Source organism: Strix aluco, chromosome 24 (genome assembly GCF_031877795.1).
Source record: "Strix aluco isolate bStrAlu1 chromosome 24, bStrAlu1.hap1, whole genome shotgun sequence".
NCBI classification, from domain to species: Eukaryota; Metazoa; Chordata; class Aves; order Strigiformes; family Strigidae; genus Strix; species Strix aluco.
The window spans coordinates 2,187,033-2,208,169 of NC_133954.1; the positions used below are offsets into that span (position 1 = coordinate 2,187,033).

Here is a 21,137-nt window from a genome sequence, read left to right on the forward strand (position 1 = left end):
TTTCCTGCTTTGTTGCCATGTATGTAGAAATAAACCAGAGAAATTCAAGTAGATATGGCTAAGTAGGATCCAAAAGTGCTTCAAAGGATATGTCTGGATTGCAGCTTCATCTTCTGCTTGTGTCACTGTATCAAGGCAATATCACAGAATCACAGAATCATCTAGGTTGGAAAAGGACCTTGAAGATCATCTAGTCCAACTGTTAATATCCACATAACCTCCCTGGGGAGGTGGGAGACCACAGGCCTAGGAAAGATACGGGTTAGAATCTTTGGGAACCGGCGCTTGGGAAAGCTTTGCTAGGCTTGAAAATGTGGAGACGAGAGAAAGAGCATTGAATCTTCTGATTCTGAGCTTCATCTACCAGGGAGATGTAGCCTCTGATTAGGTGTAAAGGCGTCCCATAAATATTCTTGCAGATTCTGCTGATGCCAAGGCCCCAGCACAAAGCACTTCTTCACGTTACTGAAGAAGCAGGTATTGCTACATTTCAAAAGCACTCACAAAGCCCTCGCTTATTAAATAGGGGTCAGAAGCCCAGGGACGAGGTTCCTTTTGAAAGATGGCACCTCTGAGGTCAAACACCAGCTCTCAGCTGCTGCAAGACAGAAGAACATCTCGGCTGCCTTCTTCAGGAAGGTGTCGTTCAAGAGAATGATCTGGTGGAGATCCTCAGCTCTCCAGCACTGATGGGTGCACGAGATGAAACCTAAGCACTCTCTGAAATGGGATAGTTGTGCTAAGCCCTTATTTTCCTGGTTTTGATACTTCTCACTTGCAGCTGTGTTCCTGTTTTTGTCATGAAGAACCTAACCTGTTGAGGCATGGGGTTCTGGGCACGTTCCCTGGGCAGGAGTGAGCGAAGCTGGGCTGGCACAAAGGTGCAAAATGCCCTTGAGGTCTCTGCCAGGACTGAGGGCTGGGTGCACTCAGCTTGCCCATGCAAGCTGGCGTGTAGGAAGTGCAGATGGAGCCCGTGTCTCACCTGTGGGTGGGCTTGGACCCACACTCAATGGATGGCATGGACGTACCCGTACTTGATTTGCACCCAGGTCCCATCTCAGCTGCTCCTGGCTGGATGAGGTGGTGGAGCCTGCAGCAGAGTGGTCTCACCCAGACCAGCCAGCTGCTCACTGCAGCCCATGGTGCTTGTTTTCCAGCTGCTGCCATCCACTGCTGCGGAGCTGGAAGGTGCTGTGGAGACTCAGAGCCTGGTGGGGATCAACAAACTGATGCAGTTTGTGGAGACAGAGCCTGTCACCTTGGGAATGGAGGAGGTAAGTGGGAATCACGTTTCCAGTGTGGCAAGCAGTTATGTAGCCCCCCCACTGGTGGCCCTCGATGCTGCTCGCAGAGTGGCCTCACGTCCCTCCAAGCCCATCGCACAGCGCTGCTGAAGCAACTGGTCACTGGAGAGGCCACGCAGGACATGTCATAGGGTTGACCTGTGCAGCAGCTATGGAGGGCATTATTCATCTTGTTGCTAATCAAGGGGTCAACAGGAAATTTCTGCAGTAGCTTTTGCTGTAGCATCTTGAGAGAGAGCAGCATGCAAATCGGAGAGAGCGAAAAGCATCAGGAGTCAGATGAGCTGGGCTGGAGTCCTCCCCCCCAGCTCTAAGGGCTTTCATCTCCTAGTACTGTGTTTTTCTTAAGGCAGTAAAAGGTGCTTTTAAAGGCAAGTTCTGCAGTGAAGAGAATTTCTTGCTACCAGGAGAAATCCCAAATTACTTTAATATGTAGTGTATTAATTTATGCGTTAATGAGTGAGTATGGGAGAAGATTCTTCCCGTGGCCCCTCCACTGGTAGGTGGAATGGATACAGGATGAGATTAGGGTGATTTTGCCTGTGTTTGAGGAAGAGCCCCCTCCAGCCATGTCTGTACTTCACTCCAAGCCGTGGCTGCTCTTCTGCATCAATTTCCATGCTCGACATCTTGACCTCTCCTCGCCTACCTCCAGGTTTTCGATGTCCTGCCGCACTACGGTGTGCTGCAGCCAGGCGAGAGCCAGCGGGTCATGTTCACCTTCTTTGGCCACACAAATATCGTCGCCCGTGTCATGGCGCTGTGCAGGGTGGAGGGAGGCCCGACCTACGAGATCGCGCTGAGTGGGGAGGCTTCGCTCATCAGCTACCTCCTAGACGTCACGGAGATCGACTGCGGGCTGCAGGTACCGCACGCTTCTCTTGGCAGAGGTCCTTGTTGTGAAACCATCACCGGTGGGTTGCTGCCCACCTAGGGCTAGGGCTCTCTCCCCTTCTCAACTACTTTGTTGGCTCTATGGCTTGGAAGTACGACCTTGGAGTGATATGTCCTGCATCCAAGCTGGTTTTTAATGGCCATCTCCACCCCCCTCCAGCTGGGAATGCCTCCTCCTCAAGGTAACTAACGCTGCCTCCTGGGGCAGGCAGGGTCCCAGTGGTGATCTCCAGAGGGATGTGCCCCAAGACATCCATCTGCTGAGCCGCTCCTAAAGCCTGAGGTCCAAGGAAGTGCTCTCTTTTAATGTTCTTGATTAATCGGCAAAATAAACCAGGGAGGAAATTAACTTGGGCTTCCCAGTCACTGTAACTGGAGAGAATGTCCTAGAATAATCCCCACTTCTTTTTGGTTAAAAACCCCACAGACATTTCCAGCTGTTGCCCTGTCTCCCATTTTGCTGTCACTGCAGGTGTTTTTTCTTTTGCAATGCCTTGATGCCACCTCCTTTGTTCCAGCTGGGTTTGAGATGACACCATGAGGTGCAGAGAGCTTGTCTCCTCCTTGGTTTCCTCATGACTGCTCTCTGTGGTTGGCACTGCCCCTCTGCATGCCGCCATCAGTATCTGTTCCTGTGTAGGGCTAAGGGGTGCCCTGTGGCGGTGGCTTCCCCCAGTTAACCTGGGAGACTCAAGTGCCCGTACCTCCTCTGCCTCTGCTTTTCTCCTGTGTTGAGTTCATTTGCTCGCATCCCAGTGAAAGCAGAAGGAGGTTCCCAGTATCAGGCCAGTGCCTTCAGCTTCCCACTCCTCTGTCCTCTCTTCAGCTGTTTAACAAAGTCACCGAAGCAGAGGTCACCCTGCAGAACAGCGGCAAGATGGGATTCACCTACGTGGTGCTCAGGCCCAGTGCAGGCACCGCAGACAGCCCTCTGCCCGGCGTGCCCCTGGTCCTGCCCAGCACGGTGAGTACGGAGGTGGCGCGAGTGATTGACCCTGGCTCTGGGTCAGGCTGCCCAGGAGGGGGTTGTAGGGGAAAAAAACAAAATTGAAAAAAAAGAAAACAACCCACAAAAGCAGACAGGAGAGACAGGGCTGTAAGCAGCTGCTGCTGGGGACAGGGAGGGTCAAGCAAGCGCGGTCCTAATCGACTCCCTTCACGGCCTTTGCCGGCGGGTGACCCTGCTGTCACCCAGCAGCCACCGGCCGGAGGCACCAGCGCTTCGGTGGCTCTGGGGACCCCAACTGCTGTGCTCCGGCTGTGCAGGCACTGGGGCCACACTGTGCTGGCTCTGCTGAGGGTCACCTTGCCCAGGGTGTGTGATCAGACAGGGCTTACTCCTTGTCCCTGCCTGTAGCACACCTGTCATCCCCCTGCCAGCACTGAGCGGGACCGAAATGCTCTCACTGGGGCATGAAGCTGCTTTGCCAGAAATTGTAGCAGCCCCTGTACCGGTCCCCCCCTCCCCCAGCTTTGCTGCTCCACAGCAGCTTTGTGGGGCAGTGAGGGGGCCAGGCAGGAGCAGGGCTGGAACAGTGAGGAGAGGAGTGTGCAGCATCCCACCATCCAACTTCTCAGTCCTGTGTGGCTGTCTTTGGGCTGGAGCAGCATTCCTGTCTAGTCCCTTTTTGCAGTGGGAGGAGGAAGCCAAAGGCATTCACATTTCCTCATGCCTGTCTCCTACAAGGGGTGACACACTGATGCCCTCTTGCTGCGAGCTTCCAAAGACCCAGCTCTGCTCAGACCCGCGCAGTCAGTTGCTGTAACAGCCCCATTGGCGTTGGCAGCTTGGCAGGGCTGGCTTTCGCTGCAGCTGTGTTCTGCGCTGCACCAGGGGCTCAGGGCACCAAGTGGCAGGATCTGTCCAGCTCAGCAGCTTCTCCCTGCAGCGTGAAGGGGATTGGGGAGCTGAGGGTCCAGCCCAGCGTGCAGAGGGCGAGCCAAGGAAAGCTGTGGCTGTGTCCCTCACCCAGGGCTGTGTTGCTGTCTGCTTGCATTTGCTCTCAGCCTGGCTGGCGGGAGCCTAGCCTGGGGCTCGGGCAGCCTTTCTGGAAGCCCGGAGAGGAGGTGCCCTTCCTGGCAACACCTTCCCTAGATCTTGTCCTAGTCTCTGCTCCTGCCTTTCCAGAGATGCATGTTTGCAGGTCACCGTGAGTCTGGATAGGCTCACGCACCCCCAGTGTAACCACACAGGCAGGAGGTGTTTGGTTGGGATCATTATAAGGGGTCAGGACCTTCAACACCAGCCTGGGAACAGCTGATGTGCTGCGGCAGGAGCTGCTGGCCATGCTGAGAGTGTGGGCACTTCACTTATTTTGCATAGTGGCTGGTAAAAGAGATTTTATTTCTTTAGTCTGGCTCTTGCTAGCAGAGGGTGAAGACCGTTAGGGGCAGAGCTGTGCTCCTGCTGAGCAAGGGGCAGTCTGTGGGTCTGTCCTTGGGGAATGCATCCCTACGAGCCCTCTGAAGGACCTGGTGTAGGAGACTTCAGCTTCTGGGTACAAGAAAGCTAGAAGGCAATGTTGTCTGATACTTTCTTGTATATGAGAACCTGCCTTCTCTTCTCAGTGTGTCTGTCATCTGAGCCATCCCTCCACCAAACCCTCTTTGGTGCATTCCTTCCCTCTTCTCCCACACCCTGCAGGGTTATGTTGGACCTGGCCAGGAGCAAGTGCTGAAAGTCTATTACCTGCCAGGAGTGCCTGGAGCCTTCTGCAGGACTTTCCAGATCCAAGTGGGTCACCTGGAACCAGAAGAAATCTCCCTGAAAGGAGAGGGGAGCTTTCCCAGGATCTACTTGGACCTGCCCAGGAACATCAAAGGTGAGCACGGCCTGTCTGCTCCCCAGGAGGGTCCCCTGTTTCTCCCCCATGTCAGATGCCCGTAGGACAGCTCACACCTGCCTCCACCAAGCCTGGAGGTTTCAGGGCTGTCAGACCAACACTCACCCCCTGGTTGCTTCCTGAGGCTCTGGCAGATGAGCCCACGTGGGCTTTGTCCCAGGAACCATCCTGCAGAGCTTGCCCGCATGTGTTGGAGTCCTGGGAAGGTGGTGGCTGGACAGAAATGCTTGGGAAAGCTGAGCACGGGCTGGCAGGGGAGCACGGGCTGGCAGGGATTTTGGCAGGGTTGGGTTTGCATCACATTGCAGGGGATGAGATGCTCCTATGTGGGGAGGAAGATGGGTGGGAATGAACATCAGGGTTGATAGAGGAAAAGCAGCATCTACTTTCCATACATTGCTTGAGAAGGGTGTTTCTGGGAGAGGCCAGAGTTGGGGCAGTGGGGCTTCCCAGCTTAAATGGGAATGGCGCTGTGCCACGCTTCTGTTTGTGGATGTTTTCTTCAGGAAATGAAAAATATGAGAAGGTCCTCAAGGAGGTGATAGAAAAGATGGAAGAAGACAGCCAGAGAGAGGAAGCAGTTGTTCTGGGGGAGGCTGTGGCCGCGGAGCCACCCCCAGATCCCTTGGATGCCGTGGTGAGAATGGCTGCTGCCCCGTTTGACACGTGCCACCCTCCCCCGGTGTCATTTGGTCCCTTGCAGCCCACAGCAGGCTTCCTGGTGCCCTGCTGGCACTTGGGACCTCCCTGCCCAACCTCCCCATGATCCTGCATCAGCTCAGCGTTGCCCCCAGGGCTGCCCCAGGGAGAGATCCTGAAGACCCTGCTCAAGTGATGAATTTATGGTACTTCATGGTGGAGATGTAGGTCACCACTGGGGTATTTGCTGCTCACCACCCAAGCCCTGCCAGGTTTACAGAGCTTAATAGCAGCAGCCTGACTGTGCCCTGGGACTGTGCTGCCAGGGCTGATCTCTAAGAGACAGCAGCGTTATCGTGGCTCCCTTTACAAGAGAGCTTTTGTTCGAGCTGCTTTGGCACTGGCTGGGGGCAGGCAAAGACTTGGAGCTCTGGAAGGTTCCTGGCTTGTCTGTCTGTTTGTCTGGCCAGATCAGCTTTTGTAACAGTGAAGATGCTGGAGTTCATTGCCCTTGAGATGAGGCCCTGACTAAGAGAGCAGGAGGTGTCACAGACACTGAGCAGCGAGACAGAAGGACCCCATCGCCCCTCTCAACACAAGCAGGGGGGAGCCTTGGGAAGGACCGTTGCTAACCAGCTGCTGCCTTTCCTTCCCTCAGCTGGACCCTCGGCTGCAGATGCAGATGGAGCAGATGCTGATAGAGGAACACGCCCTGGAGCAGCAGAAAGCTCTCGCCTCTGGTCCCCCAGAGGCCACTGCCTTTGACCAGCACGCTCGTCGGAGGCTTCTCAAGTTAGTAGGGCCTCCTGTACCCTATCTCCAGGTGCCCCGAGGGTAACACCCAGCAGTGCACCCCTGCTCCTGAGAGCTCCTTGTGTCTGCAGAGCTGGGGATAGTGGGGACTTCAGAAAGGGCCTGATCCTGGTAGCTTTGACATGCTCCCTGTGAGCAGCTGAGTGTCCTCACTTCCACAGAGCCACCCTGAGCTTTGGAGGTGCTCAGCTCCCCACAGGCTCTGGGTCTTGTTCTTAGGGCTGAGGGGGTCCAGTGCAGAGCATCAAGCCCTTCCAGAGAGCACTAACACCATCCCTGCTGACCAGCTCTGAAAGAGGCAACTCAAAGCTGGCATCTTTGTTCCAGCTAACAGACCACACTGAGCAAAAAGAGTAGGGAACTGCAGAGGTTGACACACCCTTGACAAACCCTAAATCAGGTGGCTGGGATGCTGGTGGGACTGCAGGGCTTACCTCGGTACCTTCCCTCTGCTCCTTCATGAGGAGGCACGGGCACGGTAGGCTCCAGTTCAGGAAGATGCTCTGCAAAACAGATCACGTATGTGCTTTCCCGAGTGTGATTGCTCTGGAAAAGGACCCTCCTGTGAATCTTGTAGGTGTTGATTACTGCATCTGTCAGTGCTGCTTTGGGGACAGATCTGGTTGCAGAGCAGTGAAGATTTCCTGTGCAGGCAAATCTTATGACAAGGTCCTGAAGCAGTTTCAGGCTGGGGCTGTACACCAGGCTTAGCAGTTTCATTGAGACCAGTGGAGGTCCACTGGACTTATCTACAGTGGCTTTCCACAGCAGAGGAGCTGTGACCAGTATCCATTTTAAACTAGTTTTATTTTAAGGTCCCACTGGTAGCTGATAAAACCTAGGTCCTGTGCTCCTCGTGACTTACCAAAGTCTTATTACCAGGTGGTGGTCAGGCCTTGGGTTTCATGGGCTTGAGTTGAGTTTTTGCAGCAGTGAATCCAGAAATACTCACTCTATTTGCATCATCCATGCTCTTGGAAATGTAGCCAGGCTGTGGTTTAAGGACTGTCCTTACTCCTCCTTTCAGAGCTGAGCTGCCCGAGTACCTCCTGGACTTTGGCTACATCATTCTTGGTAACACCCCCACGCACGTCGTGAGGATCACCAACACTGGGCAGTTCCCTGTGTCCTTCCACGCTGATAGACGGGTCCTGCGTGACACAGGTAACCAGTGCTGGAGAGACTTCACGTGGGCTTGAAGGAGCTGTCTCTGACAGATTAGCTTAAGCCACTGGACATGGGGAGTTTTTTTGAGTGCTTGTATGTATAACTTTTTCCTCCTTGGGACCCTCTGCCTGGTGCTTTAGAGCCTGAGTTCTCCTGGCCAGCAGTGCTCAGAGACCCGGCCTGCCTGTACCTGCCCTAACACTTCCCTGCAGGGGCTCGATGGGCTGATCACCTTGGTCACTCTCAGCATCTTCTGCTCTTGGCTAGCATGAGCATCATCTGATGGGCACTCCATGGGCTTGTGTTGCAGACAGATGGACGCTTTGTCGTTTGGAAGTGCTTTGTTTAAAGTTCATAATGCCATAGAACTTCTGTTCAGCCTTTATTGAGAAGACAGCCTGTGAGGCCCTCTGTTGATCAAAATAGGCTTCCGAAACAGGCCTTGACATAAGGCTGCAGTACCAGCAAACGGTGACTCGCCGTGTCTGAAGGGTGATCAGGTGCCTCCTCTAAATTGTTTTTCAGGGAGCACCATGGCATGGGGGAATCTTAGTTGGAAATGCTCCTTTGGAGAGGTCTGTGCGTCCTTCCCTGGGATGCCTAGTGAAGGAATGGCTGGAGCTCCTCAACTGAGATGTTTCCTTTTTACCATGTGGATCTTGGATTCTGGCTGTGAAAACCCTTTCTCCTTGTGCGGTGACAAGGGAGAAGGAGTGGCAGTCTTCTCCACAGGTACAAAGGGGTCCTTCACAGAGCTGCCAGCCAGGACATAAGGCCTTAATGTGCTTGTGACACGTTCATGTCGATTGTGTATCTCAGCTGCTTTATTTTCATCTGTTCAAGGTTTCAGTGTGGAGCTGGACCACGTGAAGCACCTGCTCTACTGCGAGACCGAGACGTTTGAAGTGTGCTTCGACCCACAGAGGGCCAACCTGCCACTGGGAGAGGTGGACGTGCTCCTGCCCATCAAGGTACCTACGGCGTGCTTCCTCACCCCGCTGTGCCCGTGCACCTCTCGGGGCAGGTGGCAGGTCGGGGACAGCAGCAGATGTCACCGGGGCTCTCAGCTGGATGCTCTGTCCTTCCCTAGGTAGCAGGAGGCCCCACGTTCCACGTCCGCCTCCATGCCAGCGTGGCCGTGCCATCCCTCTGCGTCTCCAGGGACAGACTGGAGTTCTCCACTCTCCAGTGTGGGCAGTGCCAGGAAGAAACTGTCCAGCTCCACAATCAGCTCCAGGTCCCCTGTAACTGGGTCATCACTATCAATGAGCCTGTTAAGAAGGTAAAGCACAGACAATGTGTAACACGTAACTTCTCGGTTGGGTTTTCTTTGCCTCTCTTGCCCTTTCTGCCCCTGTGGCTGCGTGAGCACTTGGGCTACAGCTCGTCTGAGGAAGCTGTGGAGGGTACAGAGCAAGGCTGGCTCACCTGGACCTGTGCATTAGCTGGTGCTTCAATTCTCTGCCACCTTCTCCTGTGCCTCCTCTTCTGAGGATGGTGCCTCCCCATCTGCCTGCCCTGCCTCTTTTCCCTCCAGTTCTAGGCCAGGGGTGGCCACGGCTGGTTTGGCTGTGGGTGCCCTCAGCACCGTGAAGGTGTCTCAGAGCACTGCAGGAACCGAGGGTCTGTCCTCGCAGACCAAGGAGACCTCACACAATTGGTTTTTGTGCTCAGGTGGACAGACATTGGCCAGCGAGGATGCGTCGGAAGGTGCCCCAGAAGTTGAAGGCCCAGCCCTGTGTCTTCGAGGTGCTGCCCTCGGCTGGAGCCCTCGCTCCAGGACAGCGCTGCAACGTGCGAGTCAGGTTTTCACCCACAGAAGAGGTGAGATGGGCGAGTGTCACCCCCAAGAGGTCTGGCAGGGCAGTGTGGTAACGAGAGCCCAGCACAGGGAGGAGGAGATGGCGTCTGCCTCCACAGAGAGCTTTCTGCCAGCCCCGTGCCCACTGTGCCTCAGTTTCCCCTGCAGCACACTCTTCTGAGATGGGCTTTGAAATCCCCCTGGGGAGCTTGCTCAGAGAGTATCAGGGCACGGTGGGGTGGCTGCCTCTTGGCGCATGGGGGGAAATCTGCCTGTTTGCCCTCATCTCCCCCCTTGCACAGGCCTGTTTGAGGCTGCAACGCCCTGGTGCAGAGCAGCTGGCGCGCTCGCAGGGGATAACCCTGGAAGGGCCAATCTAGGCAAGTCCTGCTGCTGGTACCAGCAGACAAAACAGCCACCAGGCACCTTCCTGGGCACAGCAGGACAGTCACCTGGAGTGGTGTGCTGCCAACAGTCCCTGTGGCTCTGGCCCAGCCTGCCTGCACGTTCCCAGGCAGTCTGGGAGTCAGCTGAAATGATGGGGCGTTCCCAAAGGCAGTTTGCCTGTGGCCACTGTGACTTGGAAACCGGCAGTGGGTAACAGGATGGACACAAGTGCTTCCGTGCCTGGGAACAGTCCCAGGGATGTTCTAATTGCTGTAGAGGTGTAACCATCTTGTGTCTGGCTTTGACCAGAGCCAAACACTGAGCAGAGAAGGCGACCCTTATTTCTAGCCAGTGCGAGCTCATCTGCCTCATTCATCGAGCTGATATTTGCCTGATATAGCAGTGCCAGGACTGTGTCTGGGCAACATAACCCTGAGGACCTTTCTCATGAGCATCACACTCCCTCGTGACTGGGTGAAAACATCTGATAGTGCATTTTAGATTCGTCTGACACCCAAATATCCAGTTACACTTCACACCAGGATCCATCCCAGTTACTCAGAGCCAGCATGCAGATGCTGTAGCCCTGCTGGAAGTAAATATCTGTTTTCCATTCCCCTTAGAGGTACTGGTGACACCCCTGCCCTGGGGCAAGGGTTTGAATTTGAGGCCCTGTCACCTGGGACTTCATGGAGGAGCTTTCTGTGCTTCTCTTTTCAGAAGTCCTACAGAAGTGAGCTGAAGATTAACATTTTCCAGAGCAGCCAGCACCTCCAGCTGCAGGTCTCGGGGCGTGGGCTGGAGCCACAGCTGGAGTTCAGCCCTCCAGTGCTCGAGCTGGGACCGTTGCTGCCGTACAGCTGTGGAGCAGAGGGGACGGTGGTGGTGAAGAACCCATGCGAGTTCCCCATCGAGTTTTACTCGCTGGAGTTCGACCAGCAGTACCTTGCTGAGGAGCAGGTGAGAGGGAAGGTCTGGTCCCCATGTGCACGATCCTGTAGCTTCACAGTGCTCCAGCATTCCCGGGTTCGTGCCAGGGAGATGGAGACAGTCCCCAGGGCAAAGCCTGGTGGCATTTCAGGGTTAGGCAGCTCTGCTGGCAGACTGTGGAGGGGCTTGGATAGTCCGTGTTGTTAGAAACACGTCCTGCATATGGCTTCTCTTCCCTACATGCACAGATCCTGCAGATGCTTAAAGACTACGATTACCACAACACCTTATTGCTGCCTCCACGTGCCCCGGGTGAGAAGCTGCCCCCAGAGGTGCTGGAATATTATCAGGACCAGAAGAGGATGCAGGATGAGCAGACGAAGTCCAAGACTGGGGAACCAGCAGGCCAGGACAACGGTGAGGGTTTGGCATTGGCTGTCCTGAGTGTGTACACAGCGGGGAGTCCAGCCCCCACGCCCCGAGCTCTCCGTGGGAAGCCCAGGCTTTCAGCAGCCACCCATTCCTCAGCTTGGAGGAGGAATTCCAGCGTGAAAGTCTGTGGCTTGTAACACGCATCCCCTACCAGCCCTGAGTGCAGCCAGAGCAAGCTCATATCTGCCTGCCATGGACCGGGGAAATAATCATGTTGTCCCCTTGTGTCCCCTAACCACAAAAAATAGGATTGGATGAGTTCTTCAGCCAGCAGGACCAGGTCTAATACCACCAGCTATCTTATATTTGCTCCTTCCCAGCACCAAAAGCACAAACTCAAAATCCCCCCGAGGGCAGAGACACCTGGACAGGCTTCTCCGTGGGAAACTTTCCATCTTTTGCATGTGGCCGTGCAAAGTGGCAAATGACAATTGCCTGGCCATGTCCACCCTTTTTTCCCCTCCCCGTGTCCTTCCTCCTCAGCAAACTTTGAAGATGTCCAGTCTCTGTCAGATCAAGGAAGAAAGTCCTCTGCTGGGATCATTCACGCCGTCTCATCCCAGAGCTCATTCGTTTCCTCCTCCATCTTTGATGAAAGCCAGTCCAACAAGGTGGACTCAGTCTGAATGCAGAGGAGGAGGAAGGTGTTGAGAAAAGACAGGAGATGGGTAATGTTGCAGACAGGGCAGGGACAAGTGAGAGGCCAGAGAGGTTCTCCCCAGTTTTGCCAAATGAGCACCTTTTCTCCCAGGAGCTGCTGGGATCAGGCTGATGCTGTTCCCTTTCCTAGGCAGGGCAGTGCGCTCTTGGTCCTGCGTGACACTGCAAGCCGAGATGGCTTTTGGTGACCTCCTAAGGGCAAAGGTGGGAGCTCTTTGCAAATGCTGTTATGGTGAATTCAGAGCCCAGCTACATCTCCTGGTGTAATATTCCTAAAGCATCCAGCTTTTGGATCATCGCTTGATCCACAAATGGAGCCTCTCCCTTGGGACGGTGTAAAATGCCTGGTTCTGCCTGTCCCCCCCTTACTCAGCAGGACCTGGGACCAAACTTCCATGAGGACCATGTTGACAGGGCATGGGAGATTTGGCCCAGTCCTTTTAGGTATTGCCAAATGCTTGTTCTTTCCTCTTTCTGCCCCCCCATTTCCTATACTCTGAACAGGCACCTTGACCATCTAGGGCAGACCCTGATCTGCACAAGCCTAAAGGAGGGGCATGGTGAGACCTTGGTGTGGTGTTGGTTTCAGCAGAGTCTTCTCTCCCAGGATCTGAGGGGATGGGGAGGATGATCAGGATCATAGGTAGGCAGGAGGGTGACTGTTCTATCTGGTTCTGCACAGCAGAGCATCGGCAGAGCATCGCCAGCAGCAAGGCGGCCGCGGGAGAACTGGCCGACAGCCCTGTCTCTAGGGCCATCGCCCGCCACCTTGGCATCGATATCTCTGCAGAGGGGCGCGCGGCCCGAAACCGCAGAGGGATCGTTGTCATCATCCATGGGGCACCCCTGACAGGTAGGTGAGGCACAGCCCGTGGCTGCAAGGAGGGGGGAAGCAGGAGAGACACATCCTGGAGGGCCGTGGTGCTTGGTTGACCAGTTGAAGCGAAGCGAGGTAAGCCACAGCTCTGCTGGTACATGAAATGGTCCCAGGCCTTCACCAGCTGGGGCAAGGGCTGTGGCTCACCCTGTGTCCACACAGCTAGGCTATCGTTCCCCCACACAGGGTGGCCATGTCCCCATTGCTTCGTGGGAGCACAGTGCCTAGTGCCCATGTTGCCTCATGGGAGCAGTCCCTTGCCCACGCTGACCCCCAGACCGTGCCCAGACGTTGCCTGAGGCAGCGCCGGCCAGCACAGGCTGGCGAACGCTCTGAGTGGTGGCGGGACAGGGCTCAAAACAATGTCCTGGCCCAAGGTTGAGGTCACCACGAGGGACAAAATGCTCAGCTGGTTATGAGGTGGAGGTGATCCTCCTGGCTCTAGAGGACAACGCTTCTAGCCATGCTCAGCTACCTCCCTCACGGTCTCCCCTAAAGGGGCACTTGATTTCTGACTGTCCTTGAAACTTTGAAATCCTGTCTAGGGATTTTCTAGAGCCTGTCCCTGAAAATGCTTCACGTGCAAGTGTCACCAAGCACTCTTCCTCTCTCTCAAGGAAAGACAGCAGCAGCGGTTGCCCTGTCCAAATATTATGGCGCTGCCTGCTTGTCCATGGACACCGTGGTCACAGAAGCCATCTCGGACAGGAGCAGCTCGGCAGGGCTGCGCGCCCGGGAGCTGTGCATCGGGGCTGCCATCGAGCAGAGCTGCAAGGAGGCAGAGGGTGCTGGTAAGGAGAAACGCTGGACCAAGAGCAGCGCTTCAGAAACCCACCATGACCATCCACTTCTGCTTGCTCCAGAGAGGAACTCTGACAGCCCTTGGGTCTCTTAGGGAATGTGGGTGCAGCGTGTAGAAATGCAAAGCCATTTCATAAAGCATCTCATGTTATTAAAAAAATAATAATCTCTGTTTTAAGGGCTCAGACAGGGGCACTTCTACTGCCTCTGGGCTTCTCAGCACATACTCCTTTTTTCTAGGAGTGGTGAAGCACACCTGTATTTTCTCAGGGTTTTTTTACATTTCCTCAAAGCTGAATCCAGCTGGCTCCTCGTGGCCATCAGGCAGAACTGCTGCCCACTTTAACAAGGAAGAAGCCCTCTGAAGCTGCTCATTAAGCACTAGACAACTGACTTTGAGTGTGGCTTCAGAAACATGAGAGGAAGGGAAGAATAACCTCCCAGAGTTTCAGATGAGACATGCTGCAGATGAGCTCTTTTCTCCAGAGGTTCTCCTATACACACTGTCAGGTCACGCAGCTCGTGCATGTGGTGCTGTTCTCCACCTGAGACCAGAGACTTAGAAAATCTGGTTGGGCAGTTGGTGCCCTGAGCTCTGCAGGGTGAGGCCAGACCCTGGTTCTGGTGGGGGAAGTTTTGCATTGCTCAGCTTTGAACCTGGTTGGGTTGGGAGCTGGTGGAAGGAGGAAGGGTCTGGGCCCCGGGTGGGGTTATCCCATGAGGAGGATTTAGCTCCAGTGGAGATGGGGGATGCACCTGGGGCAGGGCTGCATGTTACCGTCTCCATGTGAGAATGCAGGATGGGTGCAAGGTACAGAAATGATGGTCCTGGAGGGTGGAGCCTTGGCTTAATCCATAGGGGAGCTACTGTGCAGTGTCACCTGCGTGCACATTTGTGAGGAGGGACGCAGAGCTGTGCCTTAAAAACTCTCTGGCTTTAAAATCCAGTATCAGGTGGTGTGCTTTACCATGCTAATAAGAGAAGCAGGGCAGGAGCTGCTTCTGGAGATGGGTGCTGCTAGTGCCCAGCAGGCTGGGGGACGAGGGCCGTGTCCCTGCCGGGGTGCAGGGCTGTGCCCGTTGGGGTGGAAGGTGCCTGTTTGCTCCCCACTGAGTGTCTGTCCCCTCTGCAGGTCACAACGCAGATGTGTCCCTCAGCCTGCAGTTTGGCACCGAGGCCAAGCGCAGCCTAGACATGAGCCGGTCCAGCTCTGGGGACAAACTCAGCCTGCGGTCCGTCAGGTCCCGAGGCCAGGCGAGCGCTGCGGTGGGCAAGAAGACAACGGATGGCCACACACCCCAGTCCCAGAAACAGCATCTGATGGATCTGACAGGCTCCCAGGTGAAGCACGATCTGCACTGGTTAATGTCTGGGACCTTTCTGTTGCCTCTGAGAAGTGAAGGGGCCGCTTCCAGTGGAGGCTCTGCGTCACCCAGAGCCTGGTGCGGGGGTCTATAGTGCAGAGAGCCAGCTGGGCAGGCTGGGCATGGCTCGGGGTGGGAATGAAACCCTGTGCTCTGGCAGAGAAACTCTACGGCATCTTAACAGATTGTTGGCAAAGTGCAGTCCTGGCTGACGTGGCTGCAGCGGTGGGCAAAGCTGCGGGATGCTGCGCTGGGGGCTTGCGAGCTTGGGTCTCTGCTGGCCACGGATGCACCCTCCAGTGTGGTCCCCTGGAGCTGCTGGCCTGCAGTTTTGTTCTAGTCTCCTGCTAGTGAGAAACCCCAGCTCCAAGCCCAGCAGTTGGAATTGTTTGGGGGTTTCCAAAGTGGTTGATTTTTCTTGTGGTGTTCAACATTGCAGGGCTCATCAAGTTCTCACCTCTCTCCCCTTCCCTGCGTTCCTGCACAGCGATGGCTGAGCATCAGTGGCAGCACATCAGGAGAGCTGGGCTTTAGGAGCTGCGTGCTGCCCGAGGACCTGCTGGTGGCCATCCTCTCTGAAAGGCTGCAGGTACGTGGGGTGGGGGCAAATAGTACGTTCTTGCTAGAGAGGGACAGGCAGTGGGGTGCAATTCCGAGAGGAGGAGGGCTGTGCCTGCTCTTGGAGGAGTCCTGGGCTGCGTGCAGGGATCCATGGGTGGAGCTGCAGATGCCATAAGTTGGCAGAGCACGGGGAAAGATCAGAGCTTGTCTGAGCTGCTGCACTTGGAACTGTGATGGCTGGTGATCTGACATCAGGCTTTAGTGACTAGCTGAGAGCCCAATGCATGCGACAGCTGACTTTCTCTTCCTTTTCGACTTTATCTGCAGCTGAGCGACTGCTACCAGGGAGTGGTGTTTGATGGCCTGGAGACCCCCTTTGCACACAACACGGCGTCTGCTCTCCTCTGCCTGCTCAAAGCTGTCAGAAATCGGCCTTACATCTATTTTGTGAACCTGTTCCAGGATTATGCTTCTTTGAAAGCCAGGGAGATGGCCGCAAAAGAGCAGGAAGGTGAGACTCTTCGTCTCTGTAACTCTGAAATCTCTCTCAAGCCCTCAGCCGTACCCGTGTGTATCTGGGTTACCAGCAGAACTTGTAAGAGATGTTTTTATTAATCCTTCCACCTTCTGCCTCGGTGTAGCCAGCACTCAGCTCACAGTTGCTTAAAATACAGCAGAGCTGAGGCTGTAAGACTGACCTCAGTCTCTAACATTTAAAGCTTGGGCACAAGTGCAAGCTGTTGTGGCTCAATGTGGTGGTTTAGCCCCTGCCGGGGTCTGAGACCACGCGGCCGCTGCCCCTCCCCCACAAAGGGAGTGAAATACAAAGCCCCAAGACTGAAATAAGGAAAGGTTTAATACAACAATGCAATAGCAACACAACAAACAACAGCAATAACAATAACAGTAATAGTGATAGCAATGAACAGAGCAAAATAGCTACCAAATACAGCAGTGGGAAGCACGATGTACAAAACCACGAGTGCACCGCGCTCCGCGCCAGGAAAATGTGACCTGCCAGGATGTGAGGTCGGCATGGTATCTGAATAACCCGGCTAGAGCTCCCCCCCACTGCTGGGGAAACTTAACCCTATCCTGGTTAAACCAGGACACTCAATAACTAATCACTGGCCAGCTGTCCACAGTGCTGGTGCGTGTGAGCCAGGCAAGGCATGGGAACTCACTGACCAGTGATAGTTTGGGGCTTATCTGAATTCTGAAGCAGGGATGTGAGCTCGCCAGTATCTCCTGGCAGGATGATAGGCTGGGTCAGGACACAGTTGTGAATCCTGGCAGCTCACCCAGAGCAGCAAGCTCTGCTTGCAGGCACTGATGGTTTCTCCTCTGGTCTGTGCTGAAGGATGGGAGCGGGAAGAAGCTGCCAGGAGGGAGAAAGCACGTCTCTGGGAGATGGAAGAGGACGAGTATGATGCCCTCACCAAGGAGGAGAAAATTCAGTTTAATAACAGTATCCTCCAAGTCCAGCGTGAGAGGAAGAAAAGGTCTGTAAGCCTTCTATGGGTGCCTCCCCAGGATAGTGTCCCCAAAGGGTTTCCCTGCTCCAGAGACCTTGATTGTGCTCAGAGGGGTTACCAAGGCCAAAAGCATTAATTACCAGCAGCACAAGGATTGCCAGTTCCACCTCCCTGGTTCCCAGCAGAGGAGGGACCTTCCTCCGGTGAGATGAGAACATCTTCTCTCCGTTTTAGCGGTGAGCCCTTCGGCTTCGACACTGGCTGCAGGGAGCTGGGCTCTGTGCTTCCCTTGCCACTGTGCTTACAAGTGACTCTAAGTTAATTATGTTCATTCTTACCTTTTTCATCGTCCTTCTTCACCAAACCAGAGGGGTTGTGGTGTGGGTTGGTGAGGCACAGCTGTGCTGGCTTGGTTTGGATCCCAGTCCTGCCGTAGGTGAGGCCCTTGCACTGCTGAGCTCCCAGGGTGTTCCTTACTGAGTGACACCAGCCACAAAAGCTGGTGTCTCTCAGACTCACCTTCAGCTGCAGCAGCAGGTGAGCCTGGGAGAAGCTCTGGTCCAGCAAAGCAGCCCTGTTCAGGAGGATACACAGGATAAGCTTAAGCCTCTATTAACCCCTGCCTGAAACTTGGGGAGGGACTTGCTTAAAGCGAGCCTGTGTTTCAGCACTTCTTTCAGCCCCAGCTGAAGTTTGTTTCCCTGGGAGGAGATCACTAGGGCTGCTTCAAACTCTGATTTCCAGGACAGGCAGCACAAGTTTCCCATGGTCACGGCTGGGTTCCAGCAGGACACCTGGTTGTGTGGAGCCTGTTTTGCAGGAGGGCAGTTACTGCAGCCTTTGCTTTCTGATTGATATGGCTAGTCTCACTAAGGAGCAGGCTGTGCCCAGGGAGAAGGGCTGGATAAGCCAAGTATCGGTGCAGGGATTAGCAGGAGTTAGTGATTTGTGAGCTGGTTTACACTGGGATGTTGAGAGCTTCAGGCTCCGGTGTGGAGCAATGGTGGATCAGTCTTTGGCAGCGTGCTGGAGATGTCCAGGAGAAGTAGTGCAATTTAGAACTTGTGACAGCAAAGCCTAGATTTGGCTGTCCCTGGAGGTCCCCTCCCACCTTCCCTCACTTTGGATGTCCCAGCCTCCCCAGGTTGAGGGAAGTCCACAGAGCTGGTCTAACAGTTGTGCCTGGCTTTAGGGTCAGTGAATGAAGTGTGGGACCAGCTGGGATTGCAGCGAGCCCAGATTTCTGGCGGTGACTCTCGGGGATGTTTTCTGTTTGTCTTGCTGAAGGGAGATGGAGCAGCTGGCTCGAGAGCTTGAGGAAAAGCACCGGTGGGAGCTAGAACGCTTGAGGGAGGAAGAAGAGCTGAAGAAGTTGTCTAAGTGGGCCAAGAGAAAGCTTGGAAAAGACAAAGATAACGCTTCAAGGAAGAAAAGCCAGCCTGGAGTCAGGCAGGTGGGTGGTTGTGTTTATAGAGAGGAGTGAAAGCCCTGGGGACCCTCCTGCTGAGCCGTACCATTCCTGGCGAAGCCAGCAGCCCCCCGCAGTGCTGGGGGTGAGTACCTGGCCGTCAGCAACACACGGGGCTGTGCTGGGAAACAGCAGCCAGTGTTTGATCGTGCTGCTGCTTCACCAGGGCTATTTTCACATGGGTTTGTTGGGTAGAGCTGCTCTTCTAGGGTCATGCTGCCTTTGAGTCATGGCTTCACGTAACTCCAAGCCCTAGATAGTTTTAGTCCAGCATTTCTCCCGTTCTGCATGTGACTTACACTTCTGAGCCCTGACCCGCCTGGGATGTGGTGTCTTTTGCTACTTGTCTGGCAGGAGATACCACCAGGCCCTTTAGGAATTCATTAGTAGCCAGACTTCCCAAAGTGTCAGCCAGACACAGGGATGGATGCTCAGCACACCAGAAACGTGCCCGGAGGACTGCACAGGAGTAAGGAGGTGTCTTAAGTTCCCTGTTTGGGTCGGGGAAGCTGTTCTGTTTCTCAGCTGGTTTGCAGGACTCCTCATCAGTCTGGCGCTGGGGAGTTTAGTTTCAGTTGAGCTCAACTGGGTACCAGCTGCGTTCTGAATTGGGATTTGTAGAGCACCTAGCACAGGTCTCAGATGAGGCGTGGGGTGCTATTGCAAAGATCGCCGCTGTCCTACAGCATTTGAGTTGGTGCTTTGAAATGCTCACCGCTTTGTCCTGCTCCTCCTGCCCAGAATACAAACGTATCCACCAGCAACACCAGCGCATCCATCGGCAACCTGTCCAATGTCACCGAGGAGGGAGAGAAGAAGGGATCTGCAAAGGAGCACCCAGACTCTCTTGCAAGTGACAAGGAAGATAAGAAAAAGCAGATCAAGGCTCCCCTGACAGATGCCTGCCCAGTGAAGGTTGTGCAACCCGCAGACCCAGAACAGGGGGAAACCAAAACTGAGGCGCAGAGTGACAGCGAGAACTTGGCCCTGAGGTTTAAGATCTACGAGGCATCGCAGAAGGATGTCACACATATTTTGTCATCCTGGGACAGGGCTCAGGGTACCCTGCTGTCCCCTCTGAACCAAGAGGTGGTGCAGCACCAAGTACAAGGCCAGCGCCAGCATTTATCCAGTCGCAGGAGCTGGAGGGACAGAGAGAAGGAGCGCCAGGAAAGGCTGGAGAAGGAGCGTCTGGAAAAACTGAAGGCTCTTGAGGACTCCAAGTTATCTGGGCTGGAAGGGGAAGGTGCAGAAGGGTCAGCCAGAGGCCAGGACATCGGGGTGCCCTGTCTGGACATCCAGGTGCTGAGCTCTGCAGATGTGACTAGGGCGATCCTGGAGAGTGGCAAGCTGCCAGCAGCAGAGCAGGTAAAGCCCTGCGAGGCTCAGATGCTGAGCCTGCCGTGGTCTGGGCCCTGGTGCATTGTGTCCCACCAGGTGACAACAGCACAGAGCCTTGTCCAGACCACTGATGATGTTCCACTATGGCTTCACAGCAGCCACGCGGCTGGGGAAGTTCTTGCCATCCCTCAGATGGGTGGGAAGAGGGAGGGCTCTCTGTTGGAACACCCTCTCTGTTCAGAGAGTTTCCCAGTCTGGAAATCATTAAAAATGGTCCCAGGGCAGGGCAGCTCCTGGTCATTGTTTCCTTCAGCTGACTCACTCAGAGTTGAGATTTCTCTCTAGGTCCCACTTGTAGGTCCTGGCACTGCTCTGGAGCCTGCCCACCCCACTGGGTGTAAAAAAGCACTGTGCTCCATCTAAATAAAAAAACCCATTGCCAAAAGCTCTGTGCCTTTCAGGAAGTGTGAGGATGAAGGTGACGGGACTATAAACAGGGTTTTCTCTTATGCTTTAGGTCCTGGATGACCTGGGACTGGGTCCCTTGGGGCCTCCCATTCCACCTACTGCTTTTTACTCTGTGATCCGCTTCCCGGAGAAGCGGATGGTCCCTGCAGCAGGAGAAGCCCTCGAGCACTTTGCCTTTGTGGTGCCAGAAGGTGCCACTGCAGAAGAAGGAAAGGATACCAGAAGTCTCTTGGATATCCCTGTTGTGCCTGCAGTGAAGGTGCCAGGGCAGGGACCAGGCTGGATGGGGCCATGGGGGGCAGGTGGGATGGAAAAGGGTCACTGTGGGAGGGCAGTGAAGACATGATGGGGCCCCGTGTCTGCAGGCATCCCTCCTGTCTGTTTAAAAGAGACAGCTCTGCTTGAGACATAGGGCAGTTCTGTGAGATGAGAGAAAAAAAAAATCAGCTAAAACCTTCAACTTCCCTTGAGGAGAGGGTCCTGGGCAAGGAGGGGTGTTGTAGGCAAAACAGAGTCCTATAAGGAAGACCAAATCCATGGGCAGAGGTGGTTGGTGGTTGATTCTCTCTCCTGTCTGTTACCAAACCTGCAGCTTTCTCTCCAGGATGGGGGTGTCTCGGAGCAGGTCTCACCTCTCTCCCTTTCCTCTCTCCCTTGCTGTGAAGGTGTCAGAGGAGCAGGTCACGCCAAGCAGGGGCCGGTCGGGGAAGGAGAAAGCCGCGGGCAGGCGGGAGGCTGTGAGGCAGAAGCGGAGCTCCAGCCGGGGCAGGAGAGGTCTCCAGGCGCCGGGCACGGGAGCACCCACGTGGCCCCCCGAGGGGCACCAAAGCGACATGGATAGGGTCCCATCCCGGGGGAAATCCATCAGGTGAGCTGTGAGGGAGGAGGTGATCCCTCTGCTTCACGTC

General features: G+C 54.9%; 1 protein-coding gene across 30 annotated transcripts in view; it reads left to right on the forward strand.

Moving 5' to 3' along the window:
• LOC141934040 (hydrocephalus-inducing protein homolog) overlaps positions 1–21,137 on the forward strand; it is a 163,703-nt gene that overhangs the window by 112,225 nt on the left and 30,341 nt on the right. For 25 of the 30 annotated variants that reach the window (XM_074849200.1, XM_074849210.1, XM_074849209.1 and 22 more), the window contains 23 exons: positions 1,161–1,277; positions 1,963–2,172; positions 3,028–3,165; positions 4,846–5,023; positions 5,551–5,681; positions 6,342–6,475; positions 7,524–7,660; positions 8,189–8,395; positions 8,507–8,634; positions 8,754–8,945; positions 9,338–9,487; positions 10,572–10,811; positions 11,030–11,198; positions 12,556–12,726; positions 13,368–13,541; positions 14,685–14,893; positions 15,356–15,505; positions 15,805–15,988; positions 16,838–16,979; positions 18,240–18,405; positions 19,162–19,788; positions 20,279–20,488; positions 20,895–21,097. In XM_074849200.1, the coding sequence (XP_074705301.1) occupies positions 1,161–1,277; positions 1,963–2,172; positions 3,028–3,165; positions 4,846–5,023; positions 5,551–5,681; positions 6,342–6,475; positions 7,524–7,660; positions 8,189–8,395; positions 8,507–8,634; positions 8,754–8,945; positions 9,338–9,487; positions 10,572–10,811; positions 11,030–11,198; positions 12,556–12,726; positions 13,368–13,541; positions 14,685–14,893; positions 15,356–15,505; positions 15,805–15,988; positions 16,838–16,979; positions 18,240–18,405; positions 19,162–19,788; positions 20,279–20,488; positions 20,895–21,097 (4,367 nt within the window). Of the gene's footprint in view, positions 1–1,160; positions 1,278–1,962; positions 2,173–3,027; positions 3,166–4,845; positions 5,024–5,550; positions 5,682–6,341; positions 6,476–7,523; positions 7,661–8,188; positions 8,396–8,506; positions 8,635–8,753; positions 8,946–9,337; positions 9,488–10,571; positions 10,812–11,029; positions 11,199–11,696; positions 11,951–12,555; positions 12,727–13,367; positions 13,542–14,684; positions 14,894–15,355; positions 15,506–15,804; positions 15,989–16,837; positions 16,980–18,239; positions 18,406–19,161; positions 19,789–20,278; positions 20,489–20,894; positions 21,098–21,137 lie in introns of those variants that run through there. The other 5 variants (XM_074849206.1, XM_074849219.1, XM_074849218.1 and 2 more) reach the window with 5 other exon arrangements.